At 42.7% G+C, this 24,647-nt stretch overlaps 1 protein-coding gene across 1 annotated transcript in view; it reads left to right on the forward strand.

The window, feature by feature from the left end:
• C10H1orf94 (chromosome 10 C1orf94 homolog) overlaps positions 1–22,551 on the forward strand; it is a 43,066-nt gene extending 20,515 nt beyond the window's left edge. The window contains exons 3-6 of the mRNA XM_063312550.1: positions 6,110–6,279; positions 15,209–15,283; positions 17,616–17,800; positions 22,473–22,551. Of these exons, the coding sequence (XP_063168620.1) occupies positions 6,110–6,279; positions 15,209–15,283; positions 17,616–17,800; positions 22,473–22,551 (509 nt within the window). The remainder of the gene's footprint in view (positions 1–6,109; positions 6,280–15,208; positions 15,284–17,615; positions 17,801–22,472) is intronic.
• The last annotated feature ends 2,096 nt before the right edge of the window (positions 22,552–24,647 follow it).

Below are 24,647 nucleotides of genomic sequence, written 5' to 3' on the forward strand. Positions count from 1 at the left end.
CTGATAATCCAAGTTAAGTGCCCAAAATGTCTGCTTCTTGGGGATCCCTCAGCCGCCTTCCTCAGGCCAAGAAACTTAACTAAAGTATTCCACAATTCTGGAATACTTTTGTCTTCCAGCAGACAACCTATCAGCTGGAAGACTAAAAGCGTCTTCCAAGAAAGAATGCACTTGAAGAACACAGGCTGTTCCCTTCAGGAATAAGAGAAAGCAAGGTGTTTGAGCAAAGATGGGGAAGGAATTTTCCCGCCTTTTCTTGTTGCAGCCTTAGCATGAGAGGTGCAGTTTGGTTCTTGAAGCTGCTTTCCTTTTCAAACCCAGGAACAGAAGAGCCTGTTAGTTAAACACACACACACACACACACACACACACATGCATCTTAAGGCTTAGAGCCAAATTCTTTGGATCCCATACTTTGCAAACAGTCCTGGGCTTTTAAACTATGCAAATGATATTGTATCTTCACCGGCATAGGTCACGTAATTTTTATTTTCATAGGATTTCAGGGCCTGGCCAAGAACTTTCTGAATGAGAGCTCTTGAAAGATCATGGTTTCTTTAGAATTTACATAACTAAGGCATTTCCAGGGGTGGCAGCTTCGAACGTAGACAGTGAATGAAGAGTTGATGGGAGTCAAATGGCATATAAATTTAATAAATTATTGTATTATTATTATTATTATTATTACTATTCTACTTGCATCTTGACAACCAAGATAATCAGGCTAGATGTATTTATCCTGAGATTCTGTCAAGTAACTAGAAGCGCTAATGTTACTTTACCATTTTTTCCTTGGCAGGTTTTTTTTTTTTTAATGTTTGGGGAGATTTTTCAAGGATCATTGATGGAACCAAAAGCCAAGCAGAAACAGTTTCTATTCCATGGTTTGGAGGGGAAGGACTTGACCTGCCACCTGTCCATTCCATACGGAACAAATTAAATTGAGATTTTAGGAACAATTTGAACTCTCTTGGAATCAGTACAATCTGCTGAGCTGTGTGAGACCAGAGTGATTCAGCAAACCAGACAAGTTGGTCAGCTGTTTCATTTTCTTGGAGAAATCCAGTTTCTTTCTGGATATCAGGATATTGAACAGGAACCTTACCAACCTGACATTCCTACTGTCTTCCTGATGCTTCTTTGGGAAGAAAACTCCCAAATATTTAGCATATTTATTTTAAGGTTTGACATTTTCTCAAATAATAGCAAAAGTTCCCTAATGAGGAGTCTCCCTACTTATAGAAATGTATTTGGAGTTCTCCTATTTTAGCTGTTCCAGAAGTAGTGAAACCTTAAATTAGAGTATTTCATTCCTATTCTGCCATGCAAGATTTGCTTTGTTTCAGGTATTTTTCCCTGAGTGGGTGGCCTCAAGGGAGAATCATTTATATTTCAGGAGAATTCAGTTCTGCTTATTTTTAGTCTAACCTTTTCATTAGATGGCAATTTCAAGAGGGCCTTTGAAAATTTAAGTCATCTTGCAGTACAGTGCTTGTAGTCATTTGATGGATGCCATCAAATTATGATTTGGATTATAATCTGTAGCTAACAGGATGCCATCAGTCCAGGAGCATCAAGTCCAACTGATATCCTCCCACCATCAACCCACTTTCCTGATGAGAACTTGGCAAGTCAGAGGTAGCCCCTCAGGGTTGTCCAGACCAGGAAACAGACTCCACAAGAAAGGCTATATTAACAAAATTATGCAAGTCTGCTTGTCCCCTCCCTCTCATACCCCAGTGAGTCAAAGAGGAGATAGACTGAGTCTCTTCATAACACTACCTCCTTTTCTGGGACTTCTGCCTTTTTCGTTTTTGTTAATGGCTTCTGAAGGCCATTTTTGTAATGGCCTCAAGGCCATCTCCATGGCTGTCTACAGAGTATTAAACTTCAGAGCCTAAGAATGATTTCATTTTAACGTATTGTTTGGGTTCTCAGACCTCATGGCCTTCAGCATCTGTTCTCAGGGCCTTTGCTGATAGTACACTTTAGTTGGCCAAAATTTTTAAAAGGGGGTCAGATTCTCTTTCTAGTTCCACACTGGCTTTATTAGTGCCAGAAGAAGTTTTACACTAAAAGCATTATTTTAGTCTGTTGGAGGAATTCATAAAAACTTTCCTTGGCTTCCTAAGATGATTTTTGTATCCTACAGTATTTTTATATCCAGAAAAGTGTTATTGATTGACATGCCTTGGGTGACTGAATTGTTCTTTGCCATACTGCCACAGAAAGCAATGTTCTTCCAGAGTTTCTTTAACAGAGTTTGTTGAAAGAAGATAGAATAAAGTTACAGGAATCTCAGTAACTGGATTTCCCCCCCTTACAATTCAATTCATCTGCCAAGTTCTCAAGCTGAAGGCTTTCTCAGCCTCTTATTTGTGTGTGAACTAGTGATGAGGCTGTTGTGCTCACTGATAATAGAAGAAAGTTCAGCCATTGAAAATGTGAAACTTTATGTGGTTGTAAGCATTTCCTTACACCTTACAACATGGTAAGGATACTTATAGGTTATCCCTGCTAGAAAGTATTTTATCTTCTGTACTAGAGACCTTTAGTCTTTCACCAGAATTCAGACTACCAGTTATACTGGGTAGTGCATTAAATACAGAGATAACATTTAATTTTTTGTGAATCATGGATGGGATTTCTTACTGTTGTATCTTTCAATGTTACATAAGTTTCATCTAGTGGTTAAGGCAACGGACTAGAAACCAGGAGGCTGTGAGTTCTAGTCCCACCTCAGGCATGAAAGCTGGCTGGGTGACCTTGGACCAGTCCCTCTCTCTCAGCCCAAGAGCCAATCAGGCATGGTAGGAGAGTTCTAGTCCCGCCCCAGGCATGAAAGTTGGCTGGGTGCCCTTGGACCAGTCCCTCTCTCTCAGCCCAAGAGCCAATCAGGCGTGGTAGGAGAGTTCTAGTCCCACCTCAGGCGTGAAAGCCAGCTGGGTGACCTTGGGCCAGTCCCTCTCAGCCCAGCTCACCTCACAGGGTTGTTATTGTGGGGAAATTAGGAGGAAGGAGTATTGGGTATATTCCCTGCCTTGAGTTATTGATAAAAATAATAAAGGCGGGGGAGAAAATAAAATAGAATAATAAATAAATAAATAAAGCTCCCCCTTCTGGGATCTTGTTTTGTTTTGTTTTGTCCAGATTCTCAAAAGTTCTTCATGTCAGGTTATCCTTTCCAGTCTTTCCAAATTTCCATGAGTCAACTACTATGGTAACATTCCTGCCTTGGATGAAATATAAGGTTTCTGTCTATCGGTGATGAGCCCTGTAGTCTCTCTTGGATCAAGCACTCTCTTTACCTGGGAATGCTGTTGCTCCCCTAGATCCAAGTCATGAGCTCTGCCCATTTTCATTTCAGTCTCCCTCATCTCAAGAATGGGAATGGTGCACTGTTGAACGCTCATAGGTGCATATGACCTACACCTATCGAATCAGATTATCAGGATTCTGGAAATGAGGGCTAGAGTGCACAAGATGAAAAACAAAGTGTCTGAGACCACATCACAATGAAGAGGTGTCAGCTGCTCCTCAGGCTGAGCAACAAATGGCTCATAGTCGATCATGAAATTCAGTTAGGAAAAAGAGATGTAAGATGTGAACTTTGGGTCTGCTGTACAGAGGACTTGAGTCTTACAATTTGCAGTAGCTGGTTATGTTTTAAAGGAATTTTTCAAGCATTTGCAATAAAAGCTATTTCCTGGAATCTCTGGCAGCCAGTCTTCCAGTTGGAATATTGGTTGGGGTGAAGACCAATGCTGAAAATCTCGTATTTCCTACTAGGTAGCAAACACACAGCCAATATTATGCCAAAGTCCTGATACAAGCCAGAATTTAAATGACCTAAGGATTCAGTGATTTCCTGAAAAATATGTTGTGGTTAACTGTAGATCTGATTTTCTTCTGATATTTAAGAGTACAGAATTGATTGGTGCTCCTTTGGAGGCACTGAGTATTAGAGACTGGGTGCAACATACTGCTTTTTAACATTTTGTCCTTATCCATACCACTCCTCTGCTGGCCCATAACAGGAAATTAGATTTGCCATAAAATGTTCTTCTGGTCAGTGGAAAGTGGACATGCCAATCCTTCTCATTTAAAGTGACTTCATGTTATTGTTGGCTATTCTTGGGAGTGGCCGGAACACACATTTTCTCAGATTCGTTGGTTAGTCGGGGGTGCATTTGGATCTCTATTTTGCTTGTATTTTTCTCATCTTGTTATTTGTTCCGGTGTAATTTATTGATCATTCCTTCTCCAGAAAAAGGGAGCAACCATTTACTGTCAGGTTCACTTTTACTTTACCAAAAGTCAATTTTACAGGAAATCCAATTCTATACTCACATACTTACCCAGCTCATAACTGTGTAAGAACACCATGTTCTATCTATGAGGAATTCTCAAAAATTAACTTCTGCTTTGAAATACATCTCAGAAGCAAATTCTTTTTCAACATATTGAGTGCGAACTGATAGAATCTTTTTTTTTTTTTTGCATTTTTCTGCATGGCATAGTACTAAATGAAACTTTATGCCATTTGCTCCTGAATGATGTAGAGATGGGTATAACTCTGAAAGCTTCAAAACGGGATCAGAGAAATTGATGCAGAAGAGGAGATCTGACAATGTTTAAGATAAATTGTTGCGTGAAATACTCACTTTTAGAAACAGAATGGTGCTGAATGTCATTTGCTCTGCTCATGGACTCCCTGTTGGTCTCTGACAAGGATTAGAAAGATGTTTGGATAAAAAACCAAAACTGTTAATAGTATCAATATAGTTGAGTTCTATTCTTACCCTCAAAGCTTTTGATTTATTCTGATCACTGCCTCTCTCTACCAAACCTACAGTATACAATGAAAGAGTTAAAACAAAAATTCCCAACCACTTTGGCTAATGAGCACATCTGGAATTTTGAGAGCATGTCATGGGTACTCTGACAAAATGGCTTCATGGGGAATGACTAGTTAAAAAATATCTGCCACCATCTTATTTACCTGAAGACGAATTGGTGAGATTTCTCCTGTTACTCCAAGATGCTTTTTAGTCCTACCAACTCAATGTAATCTTTCTTTGTTTGTTTAAGGAACAGATGGATACTCTGCCAGATAAAGCTTAGAATTGTTGCTATCCACCATTTTAATTTTCTTGTAAGTTCTGTGGGACCCAAATGTTTTCTTGGAAATGAAAGTATGCTGGAGGCTGATACTTTATTTTGCAGCTTTTCTTTAAACCAAAAAAATAAAATAAAAATCAATTTCTGGCCTGTATCAGAACAGATGTTCCTGTCCATGGCTATGTTGGTATTTACAGTGAGCGACTTCACAATTAAATGGAGGACACATCACAGTAGGAGTGTTATATGGTGAATGAAGACTGGTTCATGCAAACTGATTGTTTACAGTGTTAGTTTGATCATGTTTAGCAGCCAGGTCAAGGGAAGTGAGTTTGGAAAGAAAGGCCGAAGGTCACACTAACTCCAGGAAAGAAGAGCAACATTTCCGGTCCCAACTGACCATGACACCTTGGTGTGTACTGAAGCCTCCTAGAGATACATCAAGAAAGTGGCTTCCTTTCCCATTTGGGCATGGGGAGCCTGCTGGCATTTAATGGGAACCAGAAGTGTAGGGTGCTCTCTGTGCTTTTTATTCTGCCTTATGTTCCACAGTACAGGTGCATGTAGGAACTGGTCTTCTGCTGGGCTGCTTGAGGAAGGAGGTGATCAAATGTGCTAGTACAGCTGTGGGAAGGAAGAAGGGGCAGTTCAGGACTGCAGGGATCATGCAGAAGAGAAGAATGCATGTGTACTGGGGAAGGTCTAGATTCCAAAGTATCTGGTGTCGGAGGAAGTGGGCAGCTTCTGTCCTTAAGAATGGAGGAAAGAACATGTTTAGGTTGCAAGCCTACCTACAATTTCCTGGGAGTTAATACCATGGCATCTCATGGGACCTTTCTCCTAAAGAGATCCATGCAAGTTGAAAACAGTTGCTACCTAATTTAGATAACTTATTTGTATTTCAAATATACTCCCCTATACAATTTAGAAAAAAATAAAACAGGAATCTGACATTCCGGGATATGACTGTGTCTTGTATCTTTCACAGCAACTTCAACAGCAATTGACAAGAACAACCTTAAATACAGTGGGAACGTGTTTACCCCACGATTTCCAACAACTTCGACTACTACCTCATTGAAGCAACCAATGTGGCTGAGTCTTAACTATCCTCCACCTCCTGTTTTCCCCAACCACTCAAGTTTCCCTCAGTATCAGGTAATGGTGGCACATCCCCTTATTGTGGGGTAGAGATATTTCCAAGGAACCAGTAAGCCTGTCTGCACAGAACTGGAGGGAAGGAAAGTATTTGCTGTAGAAGGAGGACACAATATTACTGGGCATTCTGGAAGCACAAGCAAGTTAAGGATTTTTTCAGTAGCAACATAAACCATAAAAAAGCCTTTCTCTGAAATAGCTTGTCCCCTGAAGCACAATGGCCCTTACCCTCATGGCCTTCCTGAAGCAGGTGAACACATGGGTCTTCTGGAAGACCACTGGGGATTAATTGTATGCAGCAGTGGTATTTTCTCAATTCTATAATTATAGCCCTTTATTTTAGTTAGTGTTTTTAACTTTATTTTGCTCTTGTGTCTGCTTTTATTATATACATTCTGTGAGCTGGCTACAGTCTAGTTGGTTTTAGGCAGTCAGATAAATTTCATTCATAAATAAATAAATTGGAGGGGCAGATAACTGACCAAGATGTCATAAAACTGGCAATGGCATAAGATTGGGTGTGCAGGGGCACTTGATTTTTCAGGACTACACAGACTCAGGTTTATGGTGTTTTGAATTCAGCTTTGTTTAATGGCCTACATCAGATGAGGATGAGGATGTCATCAGTGTACGGTATATGGTGCCTGGTGCAAGAGGACAGCTTAGCTATAATCTAAAACTTCAGAGAAATGCCAAGGGAAGGGAAGAGGAATGGAACCTCACTAAAAGAAGGTTGCATGATTTCTCACATACCTCCAGTGGTTATAGATTACCTACCTAAGTTTCAGTAACAACAACAATAATTGTAATGATGATATTAATTGCAGTCATTAATGCATTATGGATGCAATCTTCTGCTTCTGGGAGAGCATGCCATGGATTAAAGGACTGGTTAGCTACTCCTGTCCAACATCTTAGTTAAGACTTGTCATGTTCTCATTTCAATGTCTCGTTAACATTGTAACGTTTCACATGTCTTTTTCTGTTCCATGTTCCTTCACCCGGGGTTTTTCCATTCCTTTGCCCTCCATTGTTTTCAGGGCTTGGAATGTATGTTTGGGTTTGCGCTCCTGTTCAAGGTTACTTTCCCAGGCGCGTCGAACGGATTCTCGCACCTGGGAGGGGGAGCGTCCTGACAGGCGATGGGGCGGGACTTGATCGCAAGCAAGGCTTTTAAGTTTGTATTTGGCGCGCTTTTGCTCATTCTCAGCTTTCTCTGTATTTGCATACTATTCCTTTTAATAAATCAGTTATCTTTAAGCCCGAGCTTGTGAGACTGAGTATTTGGGATTAGGCAATCATTACATAAAGCTGAGAATCATTTTATCCATTTGCCGCTAGCCCCATCCAATCCTTGGATAGAGGGAACGCTAGCGATGACAGAACCTCAACTTCGCGCAAGTGAGGGAAGCGAAGAGGAGCGGGAGGCGGCCAAAAGCCGGCCAGCGCTAACATCGAGAGCGCAAAGAGCAGCACGTCGGGAGTTGCGAGATATCCAATTGGACGAGCTGCTGATATCCATGCAGGAGAGTCTCAGGAGTGAACATAGAACTGTCATGGAAAGAGCACCGGGGAGGGGGTCTCCACAATTGTCCTGGGAGCACGAAGTCCCCTTGTCACCGAGGGTGGTGGTAACCAACCAACCCCAGGAGGAGCCGGTCACTCCGGCCCGTATGAGGGCATTGGAAGATAAAATGGATTTAATAGTGACGATCCTCAAGGATCTACCCAGAGAGGATCTACCCAGAGAAGCAGAGCCCACCCCGGAGGATTGGGAAGAAGAGCCGTCACAGTACCCCAGGCACAGTACCCTGTCGACCCGGGGGAGAAGCAAGACTCGATCAGCACGTCAAGGGGGGGAGCGAGAGGCAAGACCTCCTAGGGATCGACCACCCATGGGGGCTCGGCGTACGCTGACATTCGCGGCACCGCCACAGCCAGCTGAGCCGGCAAGAACCTTCCCACCATTTGGAGTGAAGTTCGATGGGGATCCCACAACGCTCTCCTTCTTTATTACTAATGCCAAACATTACATAGAAGATTGGGGTCGAAACTTTCGGTCTGAACATGGCAAGATCAATTTCATTGCCAACAAGCTGAGAGGAAGGGCAGCGGATTGGTATGTGCAACTATGCCAAGCTGAGGCAAATGAGTTAGAGGACTTCGATGACTTTTTGTGGGCACTTAAGGAGCATTTCGAAGACCCCCTAGCTCAAGAAACGGCCAAAAATGACCTGCGGAAACTCTACCAAGGGTCCCTCTCAGTGGCCAAATATGCGTTGGAGTTTAAAGCTTTGGCAGGCAAAGTGGAAGACTGGTCTGAGCCAACAATCATCGAATTGTTCAAGCAGGGGCTAGAACCCGAAATCCTTCGATGGGCACTAGGCAGAGATGATCCCAAAACGCTATATGGGTGGATTCAGTTGGCGGGAAGCGCAGAAAATGCCCTACAAACCTATGCCCATACCAAAGAGCTTAGACAAACACGTCTTGCTAGAGGAGCGTGCACATCTGGACTTGCCAGTCGCCCCAAACCGAAAACCTGGGAAGAGGAGAGGGAGCGACGGTTCTCCAAGGGTCAGTGCCTCAGATGTGGGAAAGAGGGGCATCGAGCCACGTCGTGCCCGAGACGCCGTCCAGAGGAACGACAGACGAAACCCACGGTAAAGTCGCCTGCTCCTGCTCCACCGCGAAAACTGAAGGCAGCCCTCGCGGAACTGGACCCCCCAGACCTACCCTTCGGAGATGAGGAGGAAGAGTTGCAATTCGAGCAGCCGGCGGGAAAAGCCTACCACCTGCCCTGAAGGGCGCCCTAGGGCAGGTGGAAGAAACCGGGCGTAACCATGATTCGGTGAGTGGAAACTTCCCCACACTGACTGTTAAAGTTAAACTGGGCTCAAAAACCAAAACTGTGGAAGTTTGGGCCATGCTAGACTCGGGCTGCTCCCGTTCCCTTATGCACCCTGATGTCGTAGCGGCTCTGGAACTGCCCACGTTCCCGTTGCCAAGACCCATGATTTTCACCCAATTGGATGGAACTATGGCGGGAGGGAAAGCAGTCAATCTTTCCACGGAACTGGTCGCCTTGCAGATGGGCTCCCATCAGGAAAAGCTGCCATTTGTGGTAGCTCCAGTGGGGGGTCCTCTGGTAATCTTGGGGATGCCTTGGTTTGTGCAACAAAACCCTTTTATCAACTGGCTGCATAGAACTGTGACGTTTGCAGATGGATTTTACAAAGTACCCGAAAAGGACCTACTGGAGGACATGGAGGGTGGAGGGGTAGCGTATACTACTGTGCAAACGCTTCAACCTCTTGAGGGACTACCCAATCAATATCAGGATTTTGCTGAAGTATTTGGGGAAAAGGAAGCGGATCGCTTGCCACCCCACCGAAAAACGGACTGTGCCATTGAGTTTTTACCAAATGTAAAATTGCCTCACCCAAAAATATACCCCATGTCTCCCAAAGAGCTTACCACGCTAAGGGAGTTCATTGACAAAAACCTGGCTAGGGGTTTCATTGAGCCGGCAAATTCCCCGGTGGGCGCTCCTGTCCTATTCCGGCCAAAAAAGGATGGGTCATTAAGGCTTTGTACCGATTTCCGCGGGCTCAATGCGGTCTCAATATTAAATAAATATCCTTTGCCCCTGATCAAAGATATGTTATCACATCTGGCCAGAGGCAAAATTTTCTCAAAACTGGATTTGAGAGAAGCTTACTTTCGCATTCGAATAAGGAAAGGGGATGAGTGGAAGACAGCGTTTAACTGTCCTCTTGGGGCTTTCCAATATAAAGTCTTACCATTCGGTTTGTCTGGGGCACCTGGGGTCTTTATGCAACTAATCAATGAAGTTTTGCATGACCACCTATTCAAGGGGGTACTAGTATATTTGGATGATGTATTGATTTATACTGAAACCATGTCAGAACATATCCACTTGGTGCGTCAGGTACTGGCTAAGTTGAAAAAAGCAGAGTTGTACGCAAAATTGTCAAAATGTGCATTTCATCAGTCGCAAATTGATTACCTAGGCTACCGAATTTCAGCTCAGGGCATTGAAATGGACCCTGCAAAAGTAGAAGCTATTGTGGCATGGGAGCCTCCCCGTACCAGGCGACAATTACAAAGTTTCCTGGGATTTTCTAATTTCTATCGGGCATTCGCCCAAAATTTTGCAGAAATCGCCCTCCCCCTTACTGAACTGTTAAAAACTAAAGGACAGGGGGATACGCGACGTTCAAAGAACCCAGGCGCGCTCCTTAAATGGACTCCTGCTTGTCAGCAAGCGTTCGAAGCGCTCAAACAAATCTTTACCACAGAACCAATTTTACAGCATCCAAACCCCTCTAAACCCTTCGTTGTACAAGTCGACGCTTCTGATTTTTCCATAGGAGCAATTCTATTACAAGCCGACCAATCTGGCCCTTTAAAACCCTGTGCCTACCTCTCTCGCAAATTCACTGAAACAGAGAGAAGATGGCACGTTTGGGAAAAAGAGGCTTTTGCTGTAAAAACGGCGTTAGAAACATGGCGACACCTACTGGAAGGCACTTCAAACCCTTTTGAAGTCTGGACTGACCATAAAAACCTGGAAGCTCTAAGCACCAGTCGAAAACTCAGTCCCAAACAGCTCCGCTGGGCTGAGTTCTTCAGCCGCTTCGATTTCACCCTTAAATTTGTACCTGGCAAGAAAAACATTTTAGCTGATGCGCTCTCGCGCAGACCCCAAGACGCTGGCCCAGGGCCAACGGTCCAAGGTACCGTCTGGACCGACAAACAATTAAGTTTGGCAGCAGTGACTCGCAGCCAAACCCGAGCGCAATCAACTCAGCCTCCAGCCGCTCTGCCTTCCAGCCGCTCGCCGCACTTGTCAATTCCTTCCGATTTGCAACAACGGTTGCTTTCTCACCTTAAAACAGATACTTGGTTACAAGCCAATAGACACATTTTAACTTTCACCGATGATTTTGCCTGGCGCAACGATCGTCTCTATGTCCCCGAGGCAATGCGAAAAACCATACTCCAGCGCTGCCACGATGACAAGCTAGCTGGACACTTTGGCTACGTAAAAACTCTGCACCTCGTTCGCCGGCAATTCTGGTGGCCAACTTTACTTAAAGACTTGAAGGAGTATGTCACTGCGTGCCCTGTATGTGCGGCGATAAAGCGCAAACCAGGCAAACCCCAAGGGCTCCTTCAACCTGTTGCCACTCCATCTGTCCCTTGGCAGGACATCTCCATGGACTTTATCGTTGATCTACCCCCTAGTCGACGCAAAACTGTCATTTGGGTCGTTAAAGATTTCTTTTCCAAACAAGCCCACTTTATCCCATGCGCTTCTATCCCCACCGCCCAACAGCTGGCACGCCTCTTCCTCACCCACGTGTACCGCCTCCACGGTATCCCCGCCCGTTTGGTGAGTGACAGAGGCACACAATTTACGTCACAATTTTGGCGGGCGTTTTTAAAACTTTTGGGTACGAAACAGGCGCTTTCCACTGCCTGGCATCCGGAAACGGACGGATCTACAGAGGCGGTTAATTCTACATTGGAACAATACCTCCGGGCTTTTGTTAACTACCAACAAGACAACTGGGTCGACTTACTCCCATTTGCTGAAGTTGCTTACAACAATTCCGTTCATCAAACCACTGGTCAAGTTCCCTTTAAAACAGTTTTTGGACGTGACTTTGTTCCTATCCCTGAACTTCCTCATCCTCAACCTCTACCAGCCACCCTTGCTGACTGGGCAGAATCTCTCAAAGACTCATGGTCTAATATTCTACTGGCTCTCCACCATGCCCAGGCTACCTATAAACGCCATGCCGATGCAAAGCGTTCCCCAGAACCATCCTTTATGGTCGGGGATAAAGTCTACTTATCAACCAAATTTATCAAGTCCCCACAACCCTCTAAGAAACTTGGCCCTAAATTTGTCGGACCTTTTTCAATTGTTGCTCAAATCAACCCTGTTACGTTTAAACTTGATTTGCCTCACAACCTTAAACGTTTACATCCTGTTTTCCATTGTAGTTTACTCAAACCCTGCCTGTCGTCGGACCGTTGGCATCCACAACCCATTCCTCCACCTCCCCTCATGATTGACAACCAGCAACACTTCGAGGTGGCGTCCATCCTCGACTCCCGACGCCAGCGTTCCGCTTTACAATACCTCGTCCGCTGGAAACATTTCCCTCATCCTGAATGGGTTGCTGCTCCAGACGTCCATTCCCCTCGTCTCGTAACCCAATTCCACTCTGCCTATCCTGACAAACCGGCTCCCTAGTTTCTTTTGGGGGGGCGATATGTCATGTTCTCATTTCAATGTCTCGTTAACATTGTAACGTTTCACATGTCTTTTTCTGTTCCATGTTCCTTCACCCGGGGTTTTTCCATTCCTTTGCCCTCCATTGTTTTCAGGGCTTGGAATGTATGTTTGGGTTTGCGCTCCTGTTCAAGGTTACTTTCCCAGGCGCGTCGAACGGATTCTCGCACCTGGGAGGGGGAGCGTCCTGACGGGCGATGGGGCGGGACTTGATCGCAAGCAAGGCTTTTAAGTTTGTATTTGGCGCGCTTTTGCTCATTCTCAGCTTTCTCTGTATTTGCATACTATTCCTTTTAATAAATCAGTTATCTTTAAGCCCGAGCTTGTGAGACTGAGTATTTGGGATTAGGCAATCATTACAAGACTTCACCAAGGGTGGGGCAATTTAAGACTGGATCCTATTCAGTTTCCCCAACTGCAGCTGGCTGCTTCAGATACTGGGAAGCTGCAACCTTGAAGAGTTCCAAAGGAGGAATGCTGAGGATGGACCCAGGACAGGGTGATGGGGATCGGATTTGTTGGGGAACCAAAGCAATCCCAACCTTCTTCCATGCCACCAAACTGTGAAATCATTCAAGCATCCTTGCAGATTTCCCAGAAATTTTTATTTATTGGTTTGTTTGTCTCACAATGTCTGGTAACTCACAACGATGATAAAATACAACCATACAATGTTCCTAACAAATTAAAAGTAAGTTACATTAAGACTGCAGAGCACACACCTTCACAATTTGCTCCAAATATTTCCAGAATAACTTGGTTTAAACTAGCTTCTGGAAGGCTATTAAAGATGGCCACTCTAATCTCCAAAGGGCTTCCTGTGTACTTGGTTGGCCACTGTGAGAACAGACTGCAGTACCAGATGGGCCAGGGGCCCAATTAAGCAGAGCACTGCTTATGTCATTCAGAGACCTAGGGCCATTGTGGAAAAACACCTCCAGGCCCTAGCACCCTTCCCTGCCAGTCACTTGCCAGAAATGGGACATTACCAACAGTTCCTCCTAGGAAAGAGACTGCTGATGGGTCAGATACAGTTGGAGAAGGCAAAGGGGCCCGAAGGTACCAAGCTATCAGACTATATATTGCCTTACAGGATAAAGCCAGTATCTGCCTGATCCTGCCTGGTATCAGAAGTTAGGCAGGGTCAGGTATCCACCAGGAAATTCCAAGGAGTCAAAACATCATAGTGGAAGAAAGCAGTAGCAAACCACTTTCAGGTTGTCTAAAAATCTGCATGTCTTGTCTGTGAAGTGACCAGTGTTGGCAGATTGCTAGGAAAGCCTTTGGCCCAGGAGAGATCAGAAAAGTCACACACCAGGCATTTCTATAAAAATAATTTTATTTACAGAAAGCAAAACATATTCAAAAGCTTCTGCATTCTTACAGGCTCTCAGTGAGAGCTGCTTAACTCTCTACATGCCTATACAGAAGGGAAACTGAAACTAAAACAAGTCCAGGCAAGTTCTTCCCCCCAGGTGCAAAAATTAACATCCGAAAAGAAGACAAGTAAATTCAACCTCTTCACCCGGCCAAAATGATTAGTTACCATAGTAACCTGAATCTGTAGTAGAAAACATTAACAACCAGCAGTCAAGTCACCTTGAGGGTATCTTTACTTACACCTCACCATGGGAAATGCCCTGCCTGTGAAGAGGACGGACTGACACACAAAATATTTCTGTTTCATTTCCATGTAATAAATCTGATTCTTGCAGAGATTTCACAGTCCCAATGGCCAGATGCCGTAGCTCTCTGCTCCCATGATAGGATTGTTTGTAGATGAATCAACTTTTGATTAATTGGCCAGAGTGATTTTTAATTGGTACCACTGCGGACTCCTAGTAATTAGTTCATCTTTGGAGGTTGTTGGTTTACTTTCGTAGGGCATGAAGAAGAAATTATTAAAGATGCCCTTTCTTTCTAACAACGTAATTCTTTTTATATTAAGTCATATTGTTTTCTTCATTAAAGAAAGCAGTTCTTACTTCTGTGGGTGATTTTGTTATATTGCTATCTGTAAATTGCTTTTGTTGCCATAGTTGTGGTTGCCTGTGTTTTAAATTCATGTCAAAATGAAATCCCATAGATTTCTAAAGCCCTGCAGTGAAAAATCTCCCCCACTCCTCCGCCTAGGTATTCTTTTAATAAAAATCTCTCACATTGTCAGCAATGGGAAGGAAATGATTTATAATAGCTCAAGGGCTAGTCTAAATCCCCCCCCCCCCACTGAAGATGAGGTGGAGGGCTAGAATTGTTTACGATGCCCCACTGAACTCGTGTTCTGCCTCTTTTTCCCTTGGCTCCTTTTCCAATAGTTGGAAAAATGGTTTTAGAGAATGGAGGGGATTTTTTGGCTTCCAGTTTCCTCTCTGAGGCTGGAGCACGATCTCTGACCTTAGAGGGGAGACGTTAAATTATTCTACAGTTCCTAGATGGCAGTCTAAATTATTTTTGGTTTGATTATTGTTCTAATGATTATTGTTCTAACCATCTTAATGGTTTCTTTTTTTGTTCACTCGTTTGTTTATTACACTGCATGTTGGTTAGGAAGACAGAACATTGCACATTATAAATAGTTTCTCCCTTATGCATTTTTAACAGAGTTTGTATCAGCAAAGGGCACGGATCCCGTACCAGCAAACGTTACATCCTCAACTGGGGTGCTATTCCAGACAGGTACGGTGGAAGTTCTCTAAGTCACCAGTAGCATAAATCAGGGGAGGGAGTGTCAATCTGAGAAGATCTCAGTGGCTTTGAGCAAATCCATCTCACTCAGCCTCCATTTCCTATCTGTAAAGCAGAAAATTATATAATTGAAGAGGGACATTGGGCAGTAAATCCTGAGAGAGATAAGAAAGCATGCTCTAGTAACAGCCTTAATCAGGAATTGCCAAGTACTAAGCTAGGAAGCTTTTGACCGTGCGTGTTTCCAAAGGGGAAAAACCCATGGTACAATCCATGATCACCCTCTACTTGGAGTGCTCCTGGTTAGAAGGCCACCCAGCCACTCTTGTGACCCATAGAGCATCTTGGGACAATCAGGTAAAAACAGTGAGTTATGCACTGCAAGTGAGAACCAGTTAGAAAATACTGCAACATAGCTCTTGTGTTTCTGCCCCTCCACCTCCCAAAATCTGGAATGTTTCACTGTTCCTTTAAGCTATTGCAGGCTGAAATATATTAATATCTTCCCCAATCATTTTCTTCATTTTCTCTCTCCTGCATCCAACTGATAACTTGACTTCAATTGCTTACAACATCCTCTAGATCTTCTGAAGCTTTTAATAATATAATTTAGAAATCTGTGTTATTTCTGCATGCTTAGGGATTTCTTTGATTAAATAGAAAGAAATTGCTACTTTCCTAAGAGAGCCAGGGTTGAGATAAGCATGGTCAGACTTGTTTAATATTTGGATGGGTGATCACTGAAAGTCCCAGGGTTATACAAGGAACTAGAGTGGGAAATCAGAAAATCAACACTGTAGTGCCAATCTACTTCTCTGTTGCTGCCAAGAAAAATACGTGGATAAGTTTGAATAGTCAGTTTGATCTGACCTTTTGCCCTGCCAAAAGGGAGTTTCTTTTTCAGGTTTTGAATCCTTAGACAGAAGGCCTTTCATAAAACGCACTGCACAGTCATCCCCAAGCCATGAATTCAGGACTTCTCAAAAAGGATGGGAATACAATGAAATAATTACTTTAACTAAATTGTAACTGTAAAGGCAAAGGATGTAAGTTGAAGTCACTTTTACCATCCCTAGAAAAGATAACATAGCCTAGATCTCCCAAACATAGGAACAAGGGATAATATATGAGCTGCTTGGAAATGTGTCCTTTTAGTAATCAAGAAAGATGAGTTGCATATTTCTTAATTAATATGTGCAGAAATTGTGCCACAGTTTAATTTTTTAGTCCATTAAAAAAAAAGAAAGAAAGAAATTTGTTTCCATCTACAAGTTCCTGGCAAGATCTTAAGTTACATTTGAGGTAGATTTTGTAGGTACCAACTTGGAGTCAAGGAGAGACAAGTGAAGGCTTGTGGGCAACAGTGAAAAAAGTGCTAAGTTACATTTCTCCCTGGATTTGCAAGAAAATTGGCATCATGCGTGTGGACTAGATTTAGACTGATTTGTATTTCCCAGGTTGATGCACCTGGGTTTTTTCATTTCCCTCTTGACACTGTAAAACTCAGAAGTCCCTTGCCAGGCTCAAATCTCTCTTCTCCATTTATTCAGTGGCAGAAGGAGCAGAAACTCTCCCAGAGAACGTGCTTGTTTTATATACTTTCCACTTGAGTGTTCTAATCTTCCCCAAAGAGCTTCTAGGACAGAGGGAAAAAGGAAGGGAGGGGACACTCAGACTCAAGTGTCCATTTGATGCAAAGATTGCTGGGTCACTTTAGGCTAGCCACTCTCTCTTAGCCCATCCAACATTTCAGGGTTGTTATGGTGAGGATGAAAGGTATGCTTCCCTGAAAGGAATGTCAGGATGTATAGGACATCTCTGCCCATTCCACAAGGTCGCATAGGGTGGGCATGCTCCAGGTTCTCTGTCTGAAATAATACACCTAATGAGACCTAGGAGGTGGGGGCCTTCTCTGTTGCTACATCTTCCCTTTGGGATGAGCTCCCCCAATGTCAAGGTTGGGAAAACGCTGACCTCATTGGCATTCCACAGAGCCATAAAGACCTTGCTTTTCTCCTGTGTACTGGGTCAGGATGGCAGGTGAGCCTGTTCTGCAATGTTTTTAATCACCAGCCTCACTTACATGTTGATTATGTTTTGGATGTTGTTGGGTTTTTTCGGGGAGGTGTACTGTATTTTTTTTTTTTTAAAATAGTGTGCTGTGCTGAGTCACACATTGTGAGAGGGGTGGCCTAATAAATGGATGGATGGATGGATGGATGGATGGATGGATGGATGCTGAGCTTATGGCCAGATCAAGTGGGAATCTTTCTGCATTCTTAGATACAGCTATTAAATCCTTCTTTTTCTTCCTGCTCTACAGGTGACTCCTTACAACCCACAGCAAATCTTCCGCTCACCTTACACACCTGTCCTCAGCTACATCCCTTTGGTTCAACCTAGTTACCCTTATCAGCAAAGAAATCCAACAAAGGCTTCAAGCAGTGTCCGTGACCCTCCAGCAATGGCAGGTGATGGGCCACAGTATCCATTTTCTCCTTCCTACGGGTAAGCAGCCTGTCTCACCGCCTCCTTTAAAGTGCATGTGTGTGTGATGGGGGTCTGGGGAGTGTCCTTGATTATCCATTTGTCCTTCTATTACCACTAAATCCCTTTGACAGTTTATAAATTCTTTTAAGCATTAAGGGAACCTAGCTGTGTGGAACACGGGGAAAATAGATGCTTGATTAAAACAGGAGCAAAGGAACAAACAGATTTTTATAACTTAAAAATTTAAAACAGATTTACTTATTTCTAAATATTATTAATATCCCATCAATACTTCTCAGGCCCAGCCCAAGAACAACATAGACGCAATCCAGCCAAAGTCCAGTTCTTTATTTGTTTACACTGTACAGACAGAATCTTGCCAGACTAAACCTGCATTACTCTAACCTAACAGATATACCCTGGGAGATTCTAGGGAGTGGCTATTCTGAATGTCTTTCTCTTCCCACGGTCCAACTCAGGACTGTGTTGTCTCACCCCAACTCCTTGGATGTGCTCTATCCTTCCTAAGAACCTGCTGCATTACTGTAGTCCATCACGTCCACTAGCCTATCCAGGTCCTAAAATTACTCTTAAACCTGTCGCCCCTATGGGATGTGTGCATATAATTCCCCAGCTGGCATGCTGAGCAGCCCTCTGACCCAACCTTTCACCATCACCCCCCAATTCCCTCTCTCCAGTTGTCTCCTCTGGTTGGATTATACCCCAGTAGGACATACCCAATGTTACCATCCTTTGACTGGCAGTTCCCCCATCCAGTCATCACCTGGCCCTTGTAGTGTTAGTATGGAGATGCCAATGTCATTTCAAACAACTTAGGGGTGGCTGCCTTTCACTCAAATTTGAAATTTATATAATTGGGATGGGAGGATAGATTCTGAAACTGGGAGAGGAGTTGTGTAAAGCTATTTTAAGTGTTTGTTTATTTATTTATTTGATTTCTATAGCCGCCCATCTCAGTGAGTGACTCTGGGCGCCTTACAACAATAAAACTATAAAACAATTAAAACAATTACAATTAAAACAGTTAAAATATAAAATAAATACAAAATCAATATACATGGCTGCCAAGTGAGCAATGCATGAATGTTAATACAGCCAAGAGACGGGACCATCCACATGCTTGAGGCCCCAGGCCCGGGTACAAAGCCAGGCCTTCACGGCCTTACGAAAGGCCAACAGGGTCGGGGACATCCTAATTTCTGGTGGGAGGATGTTCCAGAGGGCAGGCGCTATGGAAGAGAAGGCATGCCTTCTAATTCCCGCCAACTGACACTCCCTAGCTGACGGGTCCAGCAGCATACCCAACCTACTAATCAAATTGGACTGGGAGAAACAACCGGGAGAAGGCGGTCCCTTAGGCAACCCAGCCCCAAGCCATGAAGGGCTTTAAAGGTGACAACCAGCACCTTGAATTGCACCCGGAAGCACATCGGCAACCAATGCAGCTCCTGTAGTAGTGGTGTTACATGTGTTGAGTACCCGATGCCATTTACTATCCGTGCAGCTGCATTCTGCACCAGTTGAAGCTTCAGAATGCTCTTCAAGGGCAGCCCCATATAGAGCACGTTACAGTAGTCCAGAAGGGAGGTCACGAGGGTACGAGTGACTGTGAGCAAAGCCTCTCAGTCTAGGAATGGGTGCAGCTGGCGCACAACCTGAAGGTGTGCAAAGGCCCTCCTAGCCACGGCTGCCACCTGCTCTTCAAGCAGGAGCCATGAGTCTACAAGGACCCCCAGATTGCGCACCGGGTCCGTCTGGGGCAGTGCAACCCCATCCAAGACCAGAGGTGGAAAAACCTTAGCACCGGGAGGCCCACAAACCCAAGGCCACTCAGTCTTGCTTGGGTTGAGTTGACACCCATCGCACCCCATCCAGGTCCGCACAGCCTCCAGGCACTGGGTCAGGACATCCAGTGTTGTGTACAGATAACCACCCAGAGTCCCTCCTTGGGAGGCAGATGGGCGGTGAGAAAAAAAATGATAAATAAATAAATATTTTATGCCATTTTGGGGAGAGGGAAGCAAGATTGCTATGCTGAACACATCTTCCTCTTCAATAAAAGAGACTGGAGCTCATAAGGTCATAAGGGGAAAGCTCTGTGTTCAATGTTGAGATATGTAAATGCTTCAGTTTTCTCTGAAGTGGGATAATTGTTGGATGGCTTTTTAAGGGTTTAGATGGATGCTTTTGCTTTCCGGATAACACTTTTATTTTTGGTATAAGGATATTAACATACATACATACATACATACAATCATAGTAATAAGATGTAGGCAGGTTATTTTTTGTTTAATTGGCAGAGGGGAGTAAAATTATAGTGAAGAAGGACAATATTTAACTGTTTGTTTATTAGGCGAAAAACTATGTTTGAAGGGGTTTTTTTTAATGTTTTTTTTAAGTGGGAAGGAAAGTTTGTTTTAGAGGGGAATGTTGCACTGAGAATTGAAATGGTGTATAGAAATAATGTTTATTTTAGTTTAAAGTGGAGAGAGAGATTGATACTGATTTCTGTATATCTTTGCTGTAGAAAGTCACTCTGTATAGTCATCTTTGTATTTTCACACCTTTTTAGTTTCTTTTTCTTTCTTTGTAGGTTTTTTGTTCCATGCTTTTTAGTTTTTAAGTATATGTTGAAAAATGTAATCGGGTTTTAAGTGCAAAAAAAAAAAGAAGAAGAAGAATGGGGCTCATAAGGGAACAAGGGAGGATCTTCAGCTCTGGCATTATTCAAGGTCACTGTTGCAGCAACGGAGTGCTTTGGGTTGCTGCCTCTATCCTTTCATTTTAGATAAATTTGCAGGTATGAAAGGACAGGTACTGATGATGAGTTTGCCATTTTTAAAAGTGAGAAGGAAAGACGCCAGCTACTTTTCCACTGTAAATCCCCTTTCTTTGTCCTTGAAAAGCACTCCAAATAAGAGAAGGTTAGAAACGGGAAAGTCCAGAAAAGAAAAATAAACAGGAAAAAAGATCAGGGATTAAAATAGGGGAAAAAATGGCCCTGATTTGGCTTCCTGTTTCATGCAGAAAATGGCTTCCGATCTCTAGACAGGGTGTTTCTTGGCCCAAGTTCATGTTGGCAATTGATCTAACTAAACCGGGCAGAGAAGAGGTTGGTGCAGATCCCACAGGAAACATCTGCTCTTAAAGACAGAATATTGGAAAGACTACCTCACCATTATACAGAACCCAAACATTTTGTGGGAAGGTGATGCGTCTCTATTGTTCCAGAACCTCCAGAATCCACTATGTATAGTCCAGCCTTTTTCAACCTTTTGACCCTGGAGGAACCCTTGAAATATTTTTCAGGCCTCAGGGAATTCTTGCACATTCAGGCTCAAAGATAGTCCAGAAGATACAAAATTATTATATTTGTTTGATGTGCAGGCCTGTATATATGCACGAACAGTGTTCTTAAACTAAAAATAAAGAATGAAACTGACCTCTTTAAGGTGAAGTTGCCCAAATTTGAAATATTTTTTTTAGATAAATCGTGATCTCCCAGGGAACCCCTAGTGACCTGTTGTAGAACCCTAGGGTGCCACAGAGAGCCTGGCTGAGAAACCCTGGCATATCCTATTTGTCATCCAAATAGGGCTATTGTCCTACTTTGTTTCTCCATCAATGCAAACCATGGCTGGTGAAGCTGCACGTATGGGAAGGATGGAAAATGTTTAGTCCTTTAAATCTCACTTGACTCCAGTTTTATTTTTTTATTTTTTTATTTATCAAACTTTATCACTGCCCATCTCCCTCCCAAGGAGGGACTCCAGTTGCTCAGTTCTTAAATCTTCAACAACTTTGTCAAGTTTTTCTCCTATTCTGATATAATTCCCTATCCAGGACTTCTGGTCCATTAATTGGTTTTATTTTCTTAAACATTCCAACCATTTTCCATTCTTTCTCCTCCTGGAATTCCCTTCTAAAACATGACTCCTGCCCCTCATTGTGATCCAAAGCCTGATCCATGTCTCTTATTGAACCATAATAAGATTTGCTTTTTTTCTTAGTGTGATGTTTAAATTCACCTGTTACCGCTTATCACAATATGTAAGCAAGGCCACTGTGGCTTCTTCAACCAGCCATAGTTTAAAACTGCTGGCTTTACCCTATGTGTAAAGTATTAATACTAACAATACTATTAGTACTAACAGAGATTATTATTACTAATATTTTATTTAATAATATTTTTATTTACTAATGTATTATTTTACATACTAATTTATCATTATTTTATTTACTTCTTTTCTTCCTAGAGTTTTTCCCACAATTGCAGGCTACATTTTTGTCAGATCAATTAAATGTTGATTTGTTGGTTGTGATAGGAATTGACTGACCAGCTTGTTGGCCAAGCCTGACATAAGGGGCTGAGAGAGAAGGGTTTACCCAAAGTCACCCAGATGGCTTTCATGCCTAACGCAGGACTTGGATTCATGCTCTCCTGGTTTCTAGCGTAGAGCTTAACCACTAGACCAAACTGGCTCTCAGTTTTATTTACTATTTTTTATTTATTAATATTATATTTACTACTACTAATAAGAATACTATGAGTACTAAAAGAGGTTATTCAGTAAAGATTCATCATGTGTATCAGCAATGCACACAAATAAAAATTCTGCTAATTATTCAATAGCACTTCATTATTTAAAATTCATTATTTTATCCTTAGGTTCACATCTACCACTGCTGCGCCTGTAAGGACCAATCCTTATTTCTCTTCTAATGGAGGTGGTGGCAACAGTTTTTAGAAAATTTGACATACTGTTTTGTTTAGTTTTGTTGTTTTCTCGGAAGTACGGACACTTTAGAAATAGTTTAAAATTCTTATCAGTGGACATTTTGCTCCAAAGTTAAGGAATTCAGGTCCAAATCACATGTGTAATTTTAGAGCTAAGAGATAGGCATTCATCCAAAAGAGCAACATTTTATTTAGCAGGAATGGATAAACACTTCAGCACTTTTTAAAAGAAATATTATTTTTTTTAAGATGAGAGAGACATTTTAAAAGTTTTTTTTTAAATGATGAATATCTTTGCTGCTTTAAGTTGAATTTTGCTGTAATAAAAGTGGCTGATTAAAAAACAAAAACAAGATTCTATTGGTAATTTTTGGATAGAACTGTATCCATCTGTTATTTGAAAAACGGAATCAATTCATCGGATGCAATTGCAAATTGGGCTAAGCAAAAATGCACTTTATTTCATTTCAGTTTAAAGCACTGCATGAACCATCTGTTATTATTTGTAAATCATGGTTTAAGGCCACAAATGAACCCAGCTCACTGTAATATATTCAATAAACTCTGATGCAATATGTGAATTCAATCAGTACCTGGTTTTAGACCATGGCTGATAATAAAAATCTTTCAGATGATGTGGATTTGTGACATCTAAGAAAACAAATGGCACCACTAAAGAATTTACTAGGATCCCTCTTTCTCTGATCAAAATGGACATGACAGTCACATTTGTCAGAGATGGCTATGAAAAAGAATGCATGTCTGATGAATTTGCACACAAAAAGGGATAGCTGCATTCATTTATTTTTATTTATCTTTTCAAATTTGTTATAGCTGCCCAACTGCAGTGGACTCTGGATGGCATACAAAACCAAAAAAATCCGTAAAAACAGATAAAAACATAAAACCACAGAGATAGCCTGGACTAAAACTATCTTAAAAGCAACACACATTAAACAAAACAGGAGTCCCCGAAATACAATACACATAGTCCTCACTTAACTACCACCATTGGGACCGGAATTTCGATTGCTAAGCAAAGCGGTCATTAAGCAAATCTGACGCAGTTTTACAATCTTTTTTGCAGTGGTCACTAAGGGGATCCCCACAGCCATTAAGCAAACCACGTGGTCATTAAACAAATCATGCAGTTCCCCATTGATTTTGCTTGCCGGAAGCCAGCCAGGAAGGTCAAAAATGTTGATCGTGTGATCATGGGACACTGTGATGGTCATAAATGGGAAGCAGTTGCCAAGCACCTGAATCGTGATCACATGACCGTGGGGATGCTGCAATGGTCCTAAATGCAAGGACCGGTCATAAGTTGGTTTCCCAGCACCATCAGTAGTCCAAACCATCACTAAACAAATGGTTGTTAAGCAAGAACTACCTGTAATACATTAACCCTGCAGGAAAAGCCAGGTTTTAAGAGCTTTCCAGAACCCTAGGAGAGAGGGTGCAGTCCTTATCTCTGGGGGGATGCTGTTCTAGAGGGTGGGGGCCATGACAGAGAAGGCACCCTTCCTCAGTCACACAAAAAGATGACAACATTTAATAGAGGGGACCTGGAGCACACCCACTCTGCCAGAACATACCAGGGGGCAGAAACGATTGGAGATAAATGGTCCCTCAGGTACCCAGTTCCTATGCCACACAGGGTTTTATAGGTAATAACCAGCACCTTGAATTGCACTCAGAAGCCAATTGGCAGCCAACTCAGCTTGCATAGCAGTAGTGACACATGGGCTTACCAAAAGGCGCCCTTTACTGCTCACACCACTGCATTTTGAACCAGCTGTAAATTCTGGGTGGTCTTCAAGGGCAGCCCCATGTAGAGCACAATTTTATTAAAAAGTGCTTCTTTCAGGAAAATATATATATTGAAACTTGTATCAGGGAAATTTACATTACAGGAATTAGATCAGGTGAAACTTCCTTATATTTTACTAAAGAATGTACAACTCTGTTTGTTACAAGAAGCTATTTACAAAAGCTGTGTGCTCAAGACAAGTTGCAGAGAAAACTGACGTGGATTGTTATGACTTGAAAGGACCCATTAGTAATAATGCAGGCTGTAAAATGGACTAATTTCATCCTGATCCACCC

This window comes from Candoia aspera, chromosome 10 (assembly GCF_035149785.1).
Source record: "Candoia aspera isolate rCanAsp1 chromosome 10, rCanAsp1.hap2, whole genome shotgun sequence".
NCBI lineage: Eukaryota > Metazoa > Chordata > Lepidosauria > Squamata > Boidae > Candoia > Candoia aspera.